The sequence below is a fragment of the Prosopis cineraria genome, unplaced genomic scaffold (genome assembly GCF_029017545.1).
Source record: "Prosopis cineraria cultivar Desert tree isolate PC_DT_omini unplaced genomic scaffold, ASM2901754v1 PC4, whole genome shotgun sequence".
In the NCBI taxonomy this organism is placed as follows: Eukaryota; Viridiplantae; Streptophyta; class Magnoliopsida; order Fabales; family Fabaceae; genus Prosopis; species Prosopis cineraria.
Genome location: NW_026555335.1, coordinates 10,930,848 through 10,946,578, shown reverse-complemented (window position 1 = coordinate 10,946,578; position 15,731 = coordinate 10,930,848). Strand labels below are relative to the sequence as shown.

General features: G+C 29.5%; 2 protein-coding genes across 4 annotated transcripts; one reads left to right on the top strand and one right to left on the bottom strand.

Annotated features, from left to right (window-relative positions):
* Window positions 1-318: 318 nt before the first annotated feature.
* On the bottom strand, window positions 319-1,479 carry LOC129307992 (uncharacterized). Its single transcript, XM_054948946.1, has 2 exons — window positions 1,046-1,479; window positions 319-663 (listed from the first exon to the last, which is right to left on the bottom strand). The coding sequence occupies exons 1-2, from the start codon at window positions 1,233-1,235 to the stop codon at window positions 542-544; spliced, it is 312 nt and encodes a 103-aa protein (XP_054804921.1). The 5' UTR covers window positions 1,236-1,479; the 3' UTR covers window positions 319-541.
* A 6,240-nt stretch (window positions 1,480-7,719) lies between these two features.
* On the top strand, window positions 7,720-11,230 carry LOC129308416 (probable serine/threonine-protein kinase PIX13). Of its 3 annotated transcripts, XM_054949524.1 has the most exons (7): window positions 7,729-8,122; window positions 8,638-9,083; window positions 9,166-9,301; window positions 9,371-9,513; window positions 9,692-9,815; window positions 9,962-10,354; window positions 10,829-11,230. In XM_054949524.1, the coding sequence occupies exons 1-6, from the start codon at window positions 8,041-8,043 to the stop codon at window positions 10,348-10,350; spliced, it is 1,320 nt and encodes a 439-aa protein (XP_054805499.1). In that variant the 5' UTR covers window positions 7,729-8,040; the 3' UTR covers window positions 10,351-10,354; window positions 10,829-11,230. The 3 variants fall into 3 exon arrangements, with proteins under 3 accessions (XP_054805500.1, XP_054805499.1, XP_054805498.1); XM_054949523.1 differs by having other exon boundaries at window positions 9,166-9,513; XM_054949525.1 differs by lacking the exon at window positions 10,829-11,230 and having other exon boundaries at window positions 7,720-8,122; window positions 9,166-9,513; window positions 9,692-9,801; window positions 9,962-10,178.
* The last annotated feature ends 4,501 nt before the right edge of the window (window positions 11,231-15,731 follow it).

Sequence of the window (15,731 nt, the reverse complement as noted above, 5' to 3'; positions counted from 1 at the left end):
GGTGGCAAACATATTGTTAAAGGATAAAAATGCAAACGTGCTTAGCCAGACAATGGCATATCTAAGACCCATCCTGTGACTACCTGCCACTAACACTAAATCGAGGATGCAAAAATAGCAACAATATTTCATATTAGGATTCCAAACTTCCCAGTCTGCAAGTCACCTAGAAATAATGTACATTTCTAATGAACAGATATTGCAAAACTAGAAGACGGGGGAAGAGGGAAGAATTTTCGAGAAAGAACAATGAAAAAAGGATGATTCTAGTATTCAGTAATCATTGCAGATTTTGATTGAGTAAAAACACACCAGCTATTTAGAGTAGAAACAGCAAAATATATAGAAGATAATTTTGACCATCGTTGTATATATTGTTCCAGGATGTAATCTTTTTTCTTTTTTGGTCTGAGTTTTGAGCACCAGTAATCTAAATACATTATTTTCCGGCAAAACTAAAGAACAAAAAAGATATAAAAAAAACATACAACCCTTGACGATCTGTACAGAATGATATTTGAACTTGACATATAAGACCCAGCTACACAGGAGGTATATTAGAGAAAGAAAATCCTTTATATCCCTTGTAGGCAAAATAAGCAATCCGCGTATAGTAGAAACCCGGAATGAACAAGATGGTTCCCAGTATAGCAAAGAAAAGCCCTGAATACGAACTCAACCGGTTAGAAAGCCCATAGTAGTTAATAATACTGTAATAGATGCTGAATTCGATAATATCAGCTAAGACTTTCAAATTCCCCTAGTTGGACAATTACTTCCAATATATTTCCACGGATTCACACATCAAAGAAGGCGAGAAAAAAATATACAATAAAAAGGGGGAATCAACTCCAGAGTAAGAATTAATTCTCCACAACTTTCAAGAAAGAGGGGGTGTAAGAAAGTTCATTAGAAACGTCAGCTCTTTTCGTTAAAAAAGAATAATCCAGCCTTTTCTTTTATCAATCGGGCGAAGAATAATCAGCATGGAAACTTAAAATCCATGAAAATTATGAAAAGGGTAAGGAAGAACAACAGATAATACCGTGAGCCGTGTCACCGCCGACATGATTATAGGCCATGATGGAACCGATGATGATGCCGAGGGTTCCAAAGAAGAGGAGAGCAACGGCGAGGCCGATCTCCTTGATGGGAGGTTTGTTGTTGACAACGTATGATGGCTCCATCATGATATCCTCGTCAGAAATCGAGAATGCGTGATCTACGTACGCCATTGTTGAATCAGTACAAGATTTGCCTAATACAAGATCAGAGTGTTTTTTTCTCTCTGGGGGTCTCTCAGTGTGTCCTGATCCTCAAAAATTAGCTCAGGTTTTCGTAATGAATGATCAAAATTGAAAAGAAATACAGGGAGATGGCTGAAACGCGTGAGAGGGAAGTGGGGCGGGCTGAATGCAGCTTTCGCGGTTTGAACAAAAACTTGGCCAGGTTCGATAGATCAAGACTCTGCGATTTGGACCATTACGCCATTAGAAATTATTTATAGTCTTTTTTATTTTATTTTTTTCACCAACTTATAAGTACTCACCCGTAACTCGCAGGAGTATTTATAATTTATAATTATAATTATTTTAAATTGATGTCTATTAAGCTCATGTAATGGTTGTTAAACCAAATTTTGAAGAAGTCGCTATTTTTGGGGGTAAAAGGATGGGAATCAGCTGTCCCTGACAATAACAAGATAATTAACAAATTTATTTCTGATTTAAAAAAATTGAGATGCCTTACTGTTTAAAGAGTATGTTAGGGTGTGTTTGATTTAAGGGAGGGAAGGAGAGGGTTTTTATATTATTTTGTTTGGTTTTATTGGGAGATAGGGGAGGAGAGAAGTTTTTAATAATCCTTTATTTGGTTTGGAATAAGAGAGGATAAGAGATAATAACTAATTTACTATTATATTCTTATATATTAGTTTAAAATTTTTTTAATTATTCATTGTAGAAAATAATTTTACACCTCAATTTAAATTGTATGATTTTTTAAAAATTCACTCTCATTCTATCATATTATCAATATGTGAATAAAAAATTAAATCAATAATTACAATGATAACAAATTTTTATAAAAAATAAATAACTTCCTTAAATATATAATAAAATATGATGAACAGTAATTTTTTTAAAAAATCCAATGATGTTAGTTAAGGTCGGAAGTAAAGCATAATTTGATATGAAAAAGAGTTTTTTTTTTTTACTATGGACATACTCAAAATATTAAAAAATAGATAAGGGTAAAATAGTTAAAAACAATTAGCTTCACTTCAAAAAAAATCTTAATTTAAAGAGGAGCAATGAGAGGAGGGGAAGGGAGTAGAGGGGTTATTTTAGTTTCCATCCTTTACAAAATTTTTTAATCAAGTAAGAGGAGGGAAGCATTTTTTTTTTTTTAAAACTTCTAATCAAGCATACCTAAAAGATAGATGATGTAAAGGTAATATTGAGAAGGATGGTTTTTTAACGCTCAAGAGACTTTCAACAGAGATGATGAGTTGGGTTAAAAAAGCAAGATGCTTTTCTCTTTTTGAAAATATAAGCAGTAAACAGGGAAAGATTGATTATTATTAGATTAGCCGCCCCGCTTTGAAGTTGCAACTATATGTAATATAATACCGAAAGTAAAATAAAGTATCTCAATCCAAAGTCAATGATAAGCAACAGGAAAATGACAATTAAAAACTTCACAAGAATATTAATTATAATTCTAAATTTTAAATGATTAAAATCTTAATAATATACCATATTCCTTGTTAGTAATAAAATATTTTTTGTTGATTGGTTTCAAATAACTTTTGTCAATTTCTAACTAACAGTACACAAATTTTTAAGTATTTTTTATTAATTTCTCAAGCGATTTATCTTTATATTGAAAGTAAAAAATTACAAGTGATTAATTCATAATTTATAATTAACTCTCATGAATTCTTAACTAATATTACAAATGATTACAAATGTAACTTATAAATTTTTTAAATGATTTATCTATATATTAATAGTAAAAAATTATAAATGATTAACTTGCAATTTATAACTGACTCTAATAAATTTTCAACTAACATTACAAGCAACTTCAAATGTATTTCATTAATTTTGAATATGGTTTATTTATATATTAACAGTAAAAAAATTAAAATTCACAATTAACTTTTATAAATTTTTAATTAACTTTATAAATAATTTTAAATATATTTTGTTAATATTCTGAATAATTATTCATATTTTTTTAATTGTAAATAAAAATCATGATATATTATTAAAATTTTAATAATTCAAAGTTTATAATTGTAATTAACATAGTTATGGGTTCCTAATTGTTACCTTCCCTAAGCAACACGTACTTAAATTTCGTACTGATGTGCTGACCTACATGAATTATTTATTGATTATAAAAAGTAAAAGTCATCCGTTAACTTTTGACCACGTAGTCCGTATGTCTCACTGTTTTTATTTTTATTTTTCCACTTAAAAAAATTACACTGAAATCTGATATAAAAAAATTAATTATTATAAAATTTAATCATAACTAAATTAAAGAAGTTGATAATTTCTTTATTCAATTATTAATACACTTTATTATAATTAATTTTTTTATGTGGAATTTGAATATAATTTTTTTTATAGTCAATTTTTTTTTATTTAAAAATATCTTTGTACTAGTAAAGTTTGCTTTTAAAAAAAAAAAGTTTAAATTTGATTTCTAGAAGCCTTAGCACTAACCTCGAGAAGTTTTGGAATCGTTATAAAACACGCAAACACGTACGCACATAGCTATTATCATGGCCGTTTTGATTTTAATTGAATATAATTGATTATGAAAATAATTTATTAATATAATTAATTTTAATTATAATTTATTATATTATAATACAATCTATTTTGATACTGCTTTTTTAAATTAATTTTAATTATATAAATTATTATAAAAGATATTATTTTTTAAAATTAAATTATTGATAAAGTTATATTTAATATTATTAAATTTGTAAAATTTTATTTTTGAAATAAAATATATTATTTAACAGTGAAATTAAATCTATAAACAATCTTTCATAACTTATTTCAAAACATAATTCTAACTTAATAATTAATTATTGACTTTTTGGGTTGTTGGGGTAATATTATCAGTGTTTTTCTGTAAAATGTTCATGGCCAATACTAATTTTAAAACACGACTCATCTAATAAACAAGCTTAATGTGCCATATGATAGGGTCTTGGTATTATATTATCAACGTGTTTGGATAAGTTAATAATAAATTTTTTTTGGCTAAATAATTGATTTCACTAAAAATTACCCAAACAGCTAAATTTGCTCATAATCAATCATTTGACCTAAAATCAATTTTGGCTTAAGTTTGGGGTGAGTAACTTTTGAATGAGTTTGACCATCATAATATTATACCAAGACCCCATCACATGACACATTAAGCTTGCTTGTTAGATAAGCCGTGTTTAAAAATTAGTATTGCCCATGAACTTTTTGTAGAAAACACTAATAATATTACCCCAACGGTCAAAAAAGTTGATAATTAATTATTGAATCAGAATTACATTTTAAACTAAATTTTAAAAAATTTATTATAAATTTAATTTTATTATTAAATAATATATTTTACTTCTTAAATAAAGTTTAACAAATTTAATAATATTAAATATAACTTTATCAATAATGTAATTTAAAAAAATGTGTTTTATGTTAATTTATATAGCTAAAATTAATTTTTTTAAAAATAGCATTCAAACAGAATGCATTATAACATAATTAATTATAATTAAAATTAATCATATTAATTAATTATTTTTATAATTTATTATATTTAATTGAAATCTAAATAGGCCCTATAATATCAAACTCATTCAAAAGCTGCTCCCCCAACTTAAGCCAAAAATTGATTTTGGGTCAAATAATTAATTATGAACAAATTTGGCTGTTTGGTTAACTTTTAGTGAAATCAATTTGTTAACCCAAAAAAGTCGATTATTGGCTTATCCGAACGCGCAGCACGTCCCCTCCAACAGTGCGATTATGAGCTTAGGATTCAATAAAAAGGAACGATCACTAATGACATGGGATGAAATGAAATATTTGTTTCATATAGTATTATAAGATATTTTTAATTAAAATTATCATAAATTAATTAATAACATTTAAAATTACCCTTTTTTTATATTTATCTTAATTTAATAAGTTGTCCCAATTAAATTCTTTTATTAATTCCACACCTAATTAAGAGCATTTCTAGAAAACTGTATCAATGCATCATAAAAGACTCAAAAATGTCTTATATTTTTTAAACATGATATTTAAAAAAATTATCTTTTTATATTGAATGGAGTAGCAAGTGGCAAATTATAAGATATTTTTTTAGCTAATGAGATGGGGTGAAATGAAATATTTGATTCACCTAGGATTATAAGATATTTTTAATTAAATTATACATTATAATAAGTTATTTTTTTTGGACCATATAATAAGTTAGCTAATAATATTTAAAATTATACTACATTTTTTTATATTTACAAAAGATGTTGTATATTTTTTTAAATTATTATTTTTCTATCTTCCTCATTTTACATTATAAACTAGGAAGACCGTCTTTCAAAAATAATAACAATACCACGTTACATAAATTTTATTTTTCTTTACATTACCTTGTTTTTACCATGTATGTATTGTTTTTATTATTTAGCCAACTTATATAACCATTTTTAATAAAAAAATTTAATCTTTTTATCTCATTATCATACCTTAATAAAGGATCAATATATATGTGGGTGTGTATGTGTATTCAGTTAAAAAAAAAGTGATAATAAATAGTAAAGCTTTCTATCATATTAATAATTTTTTTTTTGAAAAAAAGGCTAATCAATATCTAATTTCTATAACTTTGATTTGATCATAATTCATTTTCTAAATTTTGACCTTTACAGCTTGGCCTCTATAATTTTAATTTGGTCAAAATTTAGGTTCTAAATTTTGACACAATGCAATTTAGTTATTATAATTTTAATAATTTAAAATATTAGTCCTCAAGCTTTAAGAAATAACTTATAATTTTATTTAAAAAATAAAATTAATATTTTAAATAGTTAAAACTATAAAAATTGAATTGTATTAAATTAAGATATAATAACAACATTTTAACCAAGTCAATTTGCAAGGGTTTTTCAAACCACTGGTGAGATGCATACAAAATACATGCAAATCTTATTGACCATCGATGAACTAATAGAATTAACTAACTAAAGTTAGCTTCAATCATGATGTATTGAACAGAAGCAAAAAGCCTAGTTTAATTGAATTGCATTAAATCAAAATTCAAAAACTAGTTTTGATTGAATCAAAACCATATGAATCTAATGATTACTTTTTTCTTAAAATATTATTATAATATGAAAGATGTGCAACAATTATTATAAAAATTATTTAAAATAATATTAATTACGTATCATTTCATCTTAAACTCGCTATTCACAAATTTGAAAGGATAGAAAAATTGAATTTAAGATGTATAAGGATAACTTGAGAAGCTAGTTTTCTAGCCTTCCACTCCCTTTGGGACAAAAAAACTTCCAAATGGGCAGCTACAATTTGTTGAAAATTCTAGTGTACAATTTGATTCAAGCGTTATGTCTGAGGATATTATTTTTAAGATTATTTTGCCGTACAAGTTGACAAAAGCAACTTCCTAAAATTAAACAAATCCTTCTTGCAAAAATACACACACGAAAAAGAATTACTTAATATGGAAGAGGGATACTTAAAAGTTCAAAAGCAATGTGCTTTGCATACTCTACAAGCATGTTTCATACAAGCAATATATATACATGAATGTCAGGCACCACTTAGTACCATAAAAACTTTTTGGAGATTATAAACATTGGAACAATGAACTTGTATACACAATTAAACACTACAAATTTCTAAAAGATCAGAGTATTGAATTTGGATCAAGAAATCTTTTAATAAATATGGTAGATTTCAAAAGGTTATAGTTTTGAACAAGTCGTCATTAATTATTATAAAATTCAAAAGATTTGCTCAATTAAAATATTTTTAATGTCTATAAAATATTTTTAATAAAAGAGGCCAACATCACATCTTTCTCACATATAATATATGTGCACATTCACTCCTCTTCTTAGTTTATCTCACCTACCCAAATTTCCATATTAATATTTATACACTCAAACTTCCTCAATCTTAAAAAATGTGATGTTCTTTTGACACACATACATAAAATTACACTCCATTCCATTTTATTTTTAAAAAAAAACACTAAAAAGGAAAAAGAAAATCCCAATCATATACAAAAACTACAACGAAGGCACTTGAAGTTAAGTCAAGTGGGGCAAACAGAATAAGATACTAATGAAAGTCGATAATTCAAACCAGTATGTAGAGAAAGAACAGCAATACAGAACAGAAATACCCCATGATCTCTCCGCCAATACTTCAGAAACAGGGGATGGTTACGGAAATTTCTGTTAAAAAGAGAGAGAGAGAGACAGATGAGTGAGATGATGATGATGTGAGGCTGAAGGTGCAATATTTTCTTGGTTCTACACGACGTGGCAGCAGGACTCAAACTGATACTGTACAGGGAACCTTGACGCACAAGATTTCCAACCAAAAGGGGGCCCTGCATCTTAATTTCATTACATATTCGAGGCCAATTCTTGGAAGCTTCCCTCCTCTACGTCACATTATCGCATAATATTTTTCTTCCTCATAACAGTAAACCAATTTTGCCGAGCCATCTTCTGAAGAAATAATACATATATATATATATATATATTTTGCTTAATCATTTTGATCGCTTCTACTGCAGTTCTAATCACCAATGCGAACGGGACTCGTTGCCAAATCGCAGAAACTTAAATTTCATTTTCTCTCGTTTCCATAGCATTCCTCTGCCTTTCCTGCTTGAAAAAACCAGCGAATTAAGACGGATTTATCCATCCATTCGTTCTCAAATTTGTTTCAGCAGTGAGGATTAGGAAGAGCAAGTTGAAAGATCAATATGGGAAACTGTCTAGCTCGTCAATCAGATTCTCCAAATTCTCGTAGCAACTCCAACAATGGCGCCAACAACAACCAATTAGGTATGCCAAAACTGGCCTCGCTCCATTTCTCACTTCTCTTTATCTGTTCCTGCCCAGTGATTCTGCATTCTGCTTTTAAATTAACAGCTAGAGAGGGTTTTCCATTATTATTTACGCAGACAAATATGAGATCAAGCTGCTAAAAGCAATTATCAGTATAACCCAGTCAAACAAAAGTTGGGAACAACGGAAGCCAAAAAAACAGCAAACTATTTACTAATTTGGATCCTAGTTCCTGCAAACTGAACAAGAGTGCTGTTTTCACTTTTAGCTTAACCAGAATCGATTGTTTAATTCCAACTCAAAAAGAACTAACATTCCCATAATTTTATTTTTTTCCAAATTCTGGGATACCACAGTATTCTGAAAAAACCCCGCTCTTGTCCCATAGAGAAAAGATTTCTGTTTCTCGTCCTTTGAAGCTTAAAACAAGTGAACTGCAAGAACTTATGAGACTATTATCCAAACATCATCTCTTAAATAACTAATCAAGGTTATCAATGATAATGTCTCAGGGAGCTGCCAATTATCGATCAGACACAATAATTCGAGACTCTTGCAGAGTACAAGCAGTTCCACTCTGCTTGGACGAAGCAGCATCTCTGCTGGAAATAGCAGGCTATTTGGACCAAGTAGCAGTAACACATACACAACCAGCAATACGAATACATCTCTTTTAGGCTCTGATATCAGCCAAACGTTTAAAGTAAGAGGTGAAGAGGAGTTTCCTAATGGGCAGATCTTGGATGTGGCAAACTTGATAGATTTCACTTTTGAGGAACTGAAGGCAGCAACTAGAAATTTCAGACCCGACTCTGTACTAGGAGAGGGAGGCTTTGGCAGGGTGTACAAGGGTTGGCTTAAAGATAGAGCATCATCAAGTAATAACAGATATGAGGGATTGGTTGTTGCCGTCAAGAGATTGAATTCCGATAGCACACAAGGAATTACGGAATGGCAGGTGCTGGCACTAAGACTCTGAAAAAAGAATTGTGAACCTTCCTTTGCTTTGTGATTATATATTTGATGCTTACTTTGTGCAGTCAGAGGTGAATTTCTTAGGAAGGCTTTCTCACCCCAACCTTGTAAAGTTGTATGGATATGGAAGGGAAAATGGAGAGCTATTTCTGGTGTATGAATACATGCACCGAGGCAGCTTGGCTAACCATATATTCGGAAGTAAGAGCTTATCACATTACTTAATTGCTGGACAACTTTCAAGCATGTTTTTTGATTTTGTTTGTGCAGGAGGATCAAATGTACGGCCACTGCCATGGGACACAAGGTTAAAGATTATGATTGGAGCAGCTAGGGGCCTAAATTTCTTGCACTCGTTAGAGAATAGAATCATATACAGAGATTTTAAGCCATCCAATATCTTACTTGACAAGGTAATTGGGTACCCTCAATGCTTTTTCTCTGCGAACGTTGCAGAGTCATCTTTATTTATCATGCCATAGTGCCACAGAATAGTCTTACAAAGGACAAAGAGAAAAGCCATTTGTGCATTTAGCTATTCAAGAAATCAGAGAATGTTGGGTTCAGTCTAACTTACAGCTTTTATCGCAGAGCTACATAGCCAAGTTAGCAGACTTCGGTTTGGCCAAAACTGTTCCTTCTGGCGGCAGGACTCATGTGACGACAAGGGTGATGGGAACTTACGGTTATGCAGCCCCTGAGTACGTGGTCACAGGTTTCCCTCTTCAACTTCATCACTCCTCCTAATTTTGGCATAAATTAAACACAAAAAATCAGTCGTCAAAAGTTACAATTAAAAAACTGTTTCGAAATTGTGTTATTACTGATGAAAATACCAATGCTCCCTTGCGAATGTACTAGGTCACCTGACTATGAAAAGCGACGTGTATGGATTTGGGATTGTTTTGGTGGAGATATTGACAGGCAAAGCGATATCTGATATACTTAAGCATATGGGTAAGGACCAATCATTAGTTGATTGGATCAAGGCAAATCTATTGAGTAGATGGAAGATGAGGGAGACGATGGACAGAAGATTGGAGGGGAAATATCCACCCAAGTTAGCATTACAAGTAGCTCAACTTGCTCTAAAATGTGTGGGAACGGAGTATAAACTCAGGCCACCAATGAAAGAAGTTGTCGAGGCATTAGAACAGGTTGAGGCAGCAAATGATAAAACTACTGACATCAGAAAACGTGCCATTCATTCTGGAGCAGCTCAACTTCATGGTCGCCCAGATGGAGGTTAAATTGGTGAGTTGAATTTGATACAAAACTAATTGCCCCAAAAGAAAAAAAAAAAAATCTCTCAGGAAGATAATGTTGAATAATGGAGGAAAATCACAGGCTCGAGTCCTCACTAATATCATTATCCTTAAAGACTTTAAGATATTTCGCCTACAAGAGGCGTATTCCTCAGGAGTCAGGATTCAACAAAGCCCTCTATTTATCGATAGGTAGCAATCATAAGCGAAGTATAAATATGCTATGTAAGTAACCTAGAAAATAATGAAAATTAACAGAAAAATGATAGAAGGTTGCTCTTCCTATAATTTGGGATATCATGTTAGACCAGGTCAATTAATAAATTAACAAAATAAAATAAACAAATGAAATTAATAGATCGAGTCGCTTGTATCTGTGTGTTAGGACTCACTTCTAAGGTCTAACACTTACATTTATCGTTTATTTATGATAGATTTTTCTTTTTTTTTTTTGTAAACTCAGGAAGAGAAGAGTCTCTCCCAAGAAGTCCCTGCTCTATTGGCATATGATTGAGCTTTGAAATGGGCATATATAAGTAAGAACCTGATGAGATCAATCAAAGGACATGTTTGGAAAGGCCACGCTTTCTTTGAGTGAATATATGACATATAGGGTACACGCACTCCCTCGAGATCATAAAAAACACATGGCTCTAACGTTGACAATTGACAAACAACCAAGTGCGGGTCCTTTGGTTCTGCTTTCCTTGAAATTCTCAAGCTTTTCTAGGGGCCTCCATTATGATGCAATTGTGAAATCACACACCAAAGGCAGTCCATCAATTTCAGCAATCTACGTTGTCCATTGACTTATGATTGTAAAATTTATTTATAGGAGATGAGTGTATAGTAACTATTAGACGTCCTGTGAAATTTTGTGAAGGGGAATGACATCTACATCTGAAAAGTTCAATTTAATTATAGTTAGATTCCAAAAATTTTTGATAAAAAATAAGCTATAAATACTAATTCTGACACTAAGAAATAAAGAAATTTCAATTATAAATCATTGAAAGTGACTTGCATAAAATTTAAATCTACAATTGAAACTCCTATATTGGCAATTGTTGTTACCTATATATGTAACTCATCTTCGATAGAATTTTGTGAGACCTAGTTATAATTAAATTAATTTTTTGGGTTCAAAGCATCGTTCCCCACATTCTGTAATTGAAACACTGGTGCGTTGGCTGATGAACTTTACATTCTTATTGCATGTGTGCGATCCATCCATAGATTAAAAATTAACCAAATCATTTGCATAGCTTTGAGGCTTATAATAGGAAGTATGATATGATGCAAACAAAAAAAATGATTTTATTTTAACCTTAAAATTGTTGATTTGATTTCTCAATCTTCGAAAACCAGTTAGGCAAGATAATAATTTGGAAGTGCACAAGTGAGTAATCGGTTTATATTAAAAATAATCTGTATAATTCAAATAAAAAAATGACAATAAAATCTCTTTGAATTATATAAATGATATTTTGGTCCCTCGAAATGCCATAATTTTTCTGAAGTCTTTAAAGACTTTTTTAGCACTAAAAAATTAATATAAATGATCAAATTATCTTTAGTTTAAGATTTCAAATGCAAAGTTACGAATTATTATTACATTCTTTCTATTTTAAGAAAAAAAAGTTCACATCTTAAAACAAAATTTATTAATAGCAATTGATATTTGCAATACCTGAAAAATATCATGATTTTAAATGCGAACTTACAAATTGTTGTTGATTCTTGCGATTTTCAGGGAAAAAAAATTGTAAATCTTAAAATAAAACTTGTGAATGACAATTAATATTTGAATTAAGGGCAATTTGATCATTTATACCAATTCTTTAATGAAAGAAAAGTTCTCTAAGACTTAAGAGAAATTATAGCATTTTGAAGGATTAAAACATTTACATAATTTAAAGGGGTTTTATTGTCATTTTTTCATTCAAATATATGATTTTTTTTATTTTTTTTTATTTTGGAAGAAACAAAGTATACAATAAAGAAAGCATTTCATTTTCAAATTTCTGACTTACAAGAAAAAAAACATTTCATTTTCACCAAAATGTATTTTATGAAAGATAAAAGATTATGTTGATCATATGTTTCATGTCTTTTAAAAAAATCAAATAAAAATAAATTATAAGAAGAAAATATTTAAAACATAAACCGGTAAAGAATGATGATTTAAATAATTCTGCCAATAAGCTTTTATTCATAAAATTCTAATCTTAAAAAAAACATTTCATTTTCACCAAAATGTATTTTATAAAAGATAAAAGATTATGTTGATCATATGTTTCATGTCTTTTAAAACAATCAAATAAAAAAATTATAAGAAGAAAATATTTAAAACATAAACCGGTAAAGAATGATGATTTAAATAATTCTGCCAATAAGATTTTATTCATAAAATTCAATCTAGCAATCTTTAAAAAATATAATCACGAGAAGGATTGCAATTCTAATTCTAACTCCTACTACCTCCAGTCCTATTTATAGAATACATTCTAGAAGTTTCATTTTATTCTATTTATAGGTTATGATCTGAATTTTTAGGTGATATTTGAAAAATATTTTTAAAATGATCCTTCATAAAAAAAATAACATAACATCACTTTTTAAATTTTTATAAAGGAATATACTTAAAATTTTATACACTTTTATTTTTTTTATATTGATAAAATTAATAAAAATGACTTATAAAAAATATAAGAGAGAACAACATAGAGCATTGTCCTCAAACGAAAGAGACGGTGCATTTTTCTTTCCTCGCCAACTAGCCACAATTCCATGCGTTGCATGGATTATTTAGTTATACTTGTCAACAAAATACATTTTACATAATGTTGATTAAAAATAAGGTAAAGGGGCAAATATTCATACAAAGTGATCAACTAGGGGCACCTAGTATTCTAAAGTGAGAAAAATGACAAAAATACTTATAACATTACATGAGCAAGTGCAAAAGTGATCAAACCATTAACCTTAATGTCGTTAATTTTGATTGTTAATTGCTGACTGTGTATGCCACTTGTTAACCTTTATTGACGTTGACTAATAAAGGAACAAAAATACCCACAAAGTCATCGGTCAAGAGCAAAAATACTTATAACGTTATTAGAGTTGGTGCAAAAATGATCAATCTATCAAATCTCTTAAATATTAACCGTTTAGCTGACATCTAAGTGAAAGTTGACTATTTTTCATTGATGTAGACCAAAAATATTTCTAGATGAATTTTTACGGATGTTGATCAATCATCATATGAGCACTTATAATTAGTGACCAATTTGTCAAAATTTATGCCACTTGGTTTTTTTCCATCTTCACATATTTCACCCCTTCCTTCCTTCCTTCCTTTCCACTCATTTTTTTGCCTACAAAACCTGATATTCAACATAGTGAGATAAGTTGTACACATTTAAAGATCGAGACTAAGCACACTTCCTACATCGCGCTACCTTAAGTACATTGTTACAACTTTAAGCAATTTCATTCATGATAGGTTTAAAATTTTTAAATGATTTTTGTCACTATTGCAAAGAAACAAGCGATTTAATTTGATATTGGGTCAAACCGACATTTTTTCACATGATATTTATATAATAATCAATTAACCTCTAAATAATTTCATTTGAGAATATTTTTTGTCAATGTCAGTAAAAAAATGGTCAACTTTTAGTTAGGTATTAGCTAAACCGTCAACATTTAAGAGATTTGATAGATTAATTACTTTTACATCAATTCTGATAGCATTATAGATTTTTTACTCCTAGCCGACAACTTCATAAATATTTTTACCCTTTTATTAGTCCACGTCAACAAAGGTTGACATGTGATATGCACAATCATCATTTAACCGTCAAAGTTAACGGCATTAGATCAAAGTTAACGGTTTGATCCCGTTTGCACCCACTCATATAACGTTATAAGTATTTTTATTCTTTTCCTCATTTTAAAATATTGGGTGTCCTTGACTGATCATTTCGTGAGTACTTTTGCCCCTTTATCCTTAAAAATATATAAAATGTCACAAAGTAATATACAAAATTAATGATTGTGAAGCAATGTTTCATGATTCAAAATGTTAATGATAAAATATATTAATTTTGTTATGTCAAGAAAATCAAAAAATTGGAAGGTTAGATGTTTTGAAAGGTGTATTTGTGCATTATATTAATAATACCTGACAATCTCTACGCAGAAAAATTTGCAATCCCACACTAAATTAGAAAAATGTATACTTACTTTCTTGTTAAAATTACACTTTCCTTCTTTAAAATTGTAATTAATTCCATAAAAAATTTTTGCCTTCTTTAAAATTGTAATTAATTCCATAAAAAATTAAGGGGCTTTTATAGATATAACTTATGTTATAGGACCAAATCAAACAAACAACTCAACATTTATTATTTTTTGCATTATAGCTGGTTTATTATATTTGTTAATGATACACTATTGTATATCAATGATAAACTTTTTATAAATTTTTTAAACATTTAATAATAAACTTCTTCTATATCATTGATAAATTTCTTGTATATTAATGTGAACTGGCCATACTCTCAAATTTTTAAACATTTGGTTCATATTTTTTGGTCACAAAATTTTTTTTGGCTAGTGTGTAATATCCAAAAAAAATTAAACATGATTAATTAGCTTAATGAAAATCATTAGTGTATTGATGAGTGTGATTAGTGAGTTACAGAGGTGTATGGCTAGAGGGGTCTAATTAGTGTAATTTCAACCCTAGATACAGGTCTGGAGTGAAGTTTGGTCATTTGAGCAATGAAAGAGGAAGAAAAAATAAGAAGAAGCTCTCTGTGCCACATGTTGCAATGCGTGAGCAATCCGTTGTGGCTCACAAAGGCAATCAGGCATGTTTTAGGCTTCTCTGTGCCAAGCATTACGATGAAGGGCAATGTGCGCAGTGGCGCACGGTTAAAAATATGCTTAAATCAATGCGTGTCTATGCAAGAAAACAGAGATGAGTAAAGGGAGAAAACAAAAGAACACGATTGGGCTATACTAGGGCACATACATTAGAACCCTTGAGAATAGTTTAAAGCTTCCCAACACCTAAGGTAAGTATAATGAGCAACCTTTTCCTTCTACTCCCATGTTTATGAAGATTTAAGTTAGAAGATTGATTTTCGATCCCTATGAGTTATGGGTCCGATCCTATTAATTAAGATGGTAATAATAGGAGTGGTTTAGAATATTTAAATCCTACATTAATGATTTTGTGTATGGTTAGTTGGGTAGAGCCATTAATATACAAAAATTATAATAAATGAGGTTGTCAGAGGGGTTTATGGCTCATTAATGGTGATTTATTGATTCCTTGAAGTCAATGTAAGTCTATA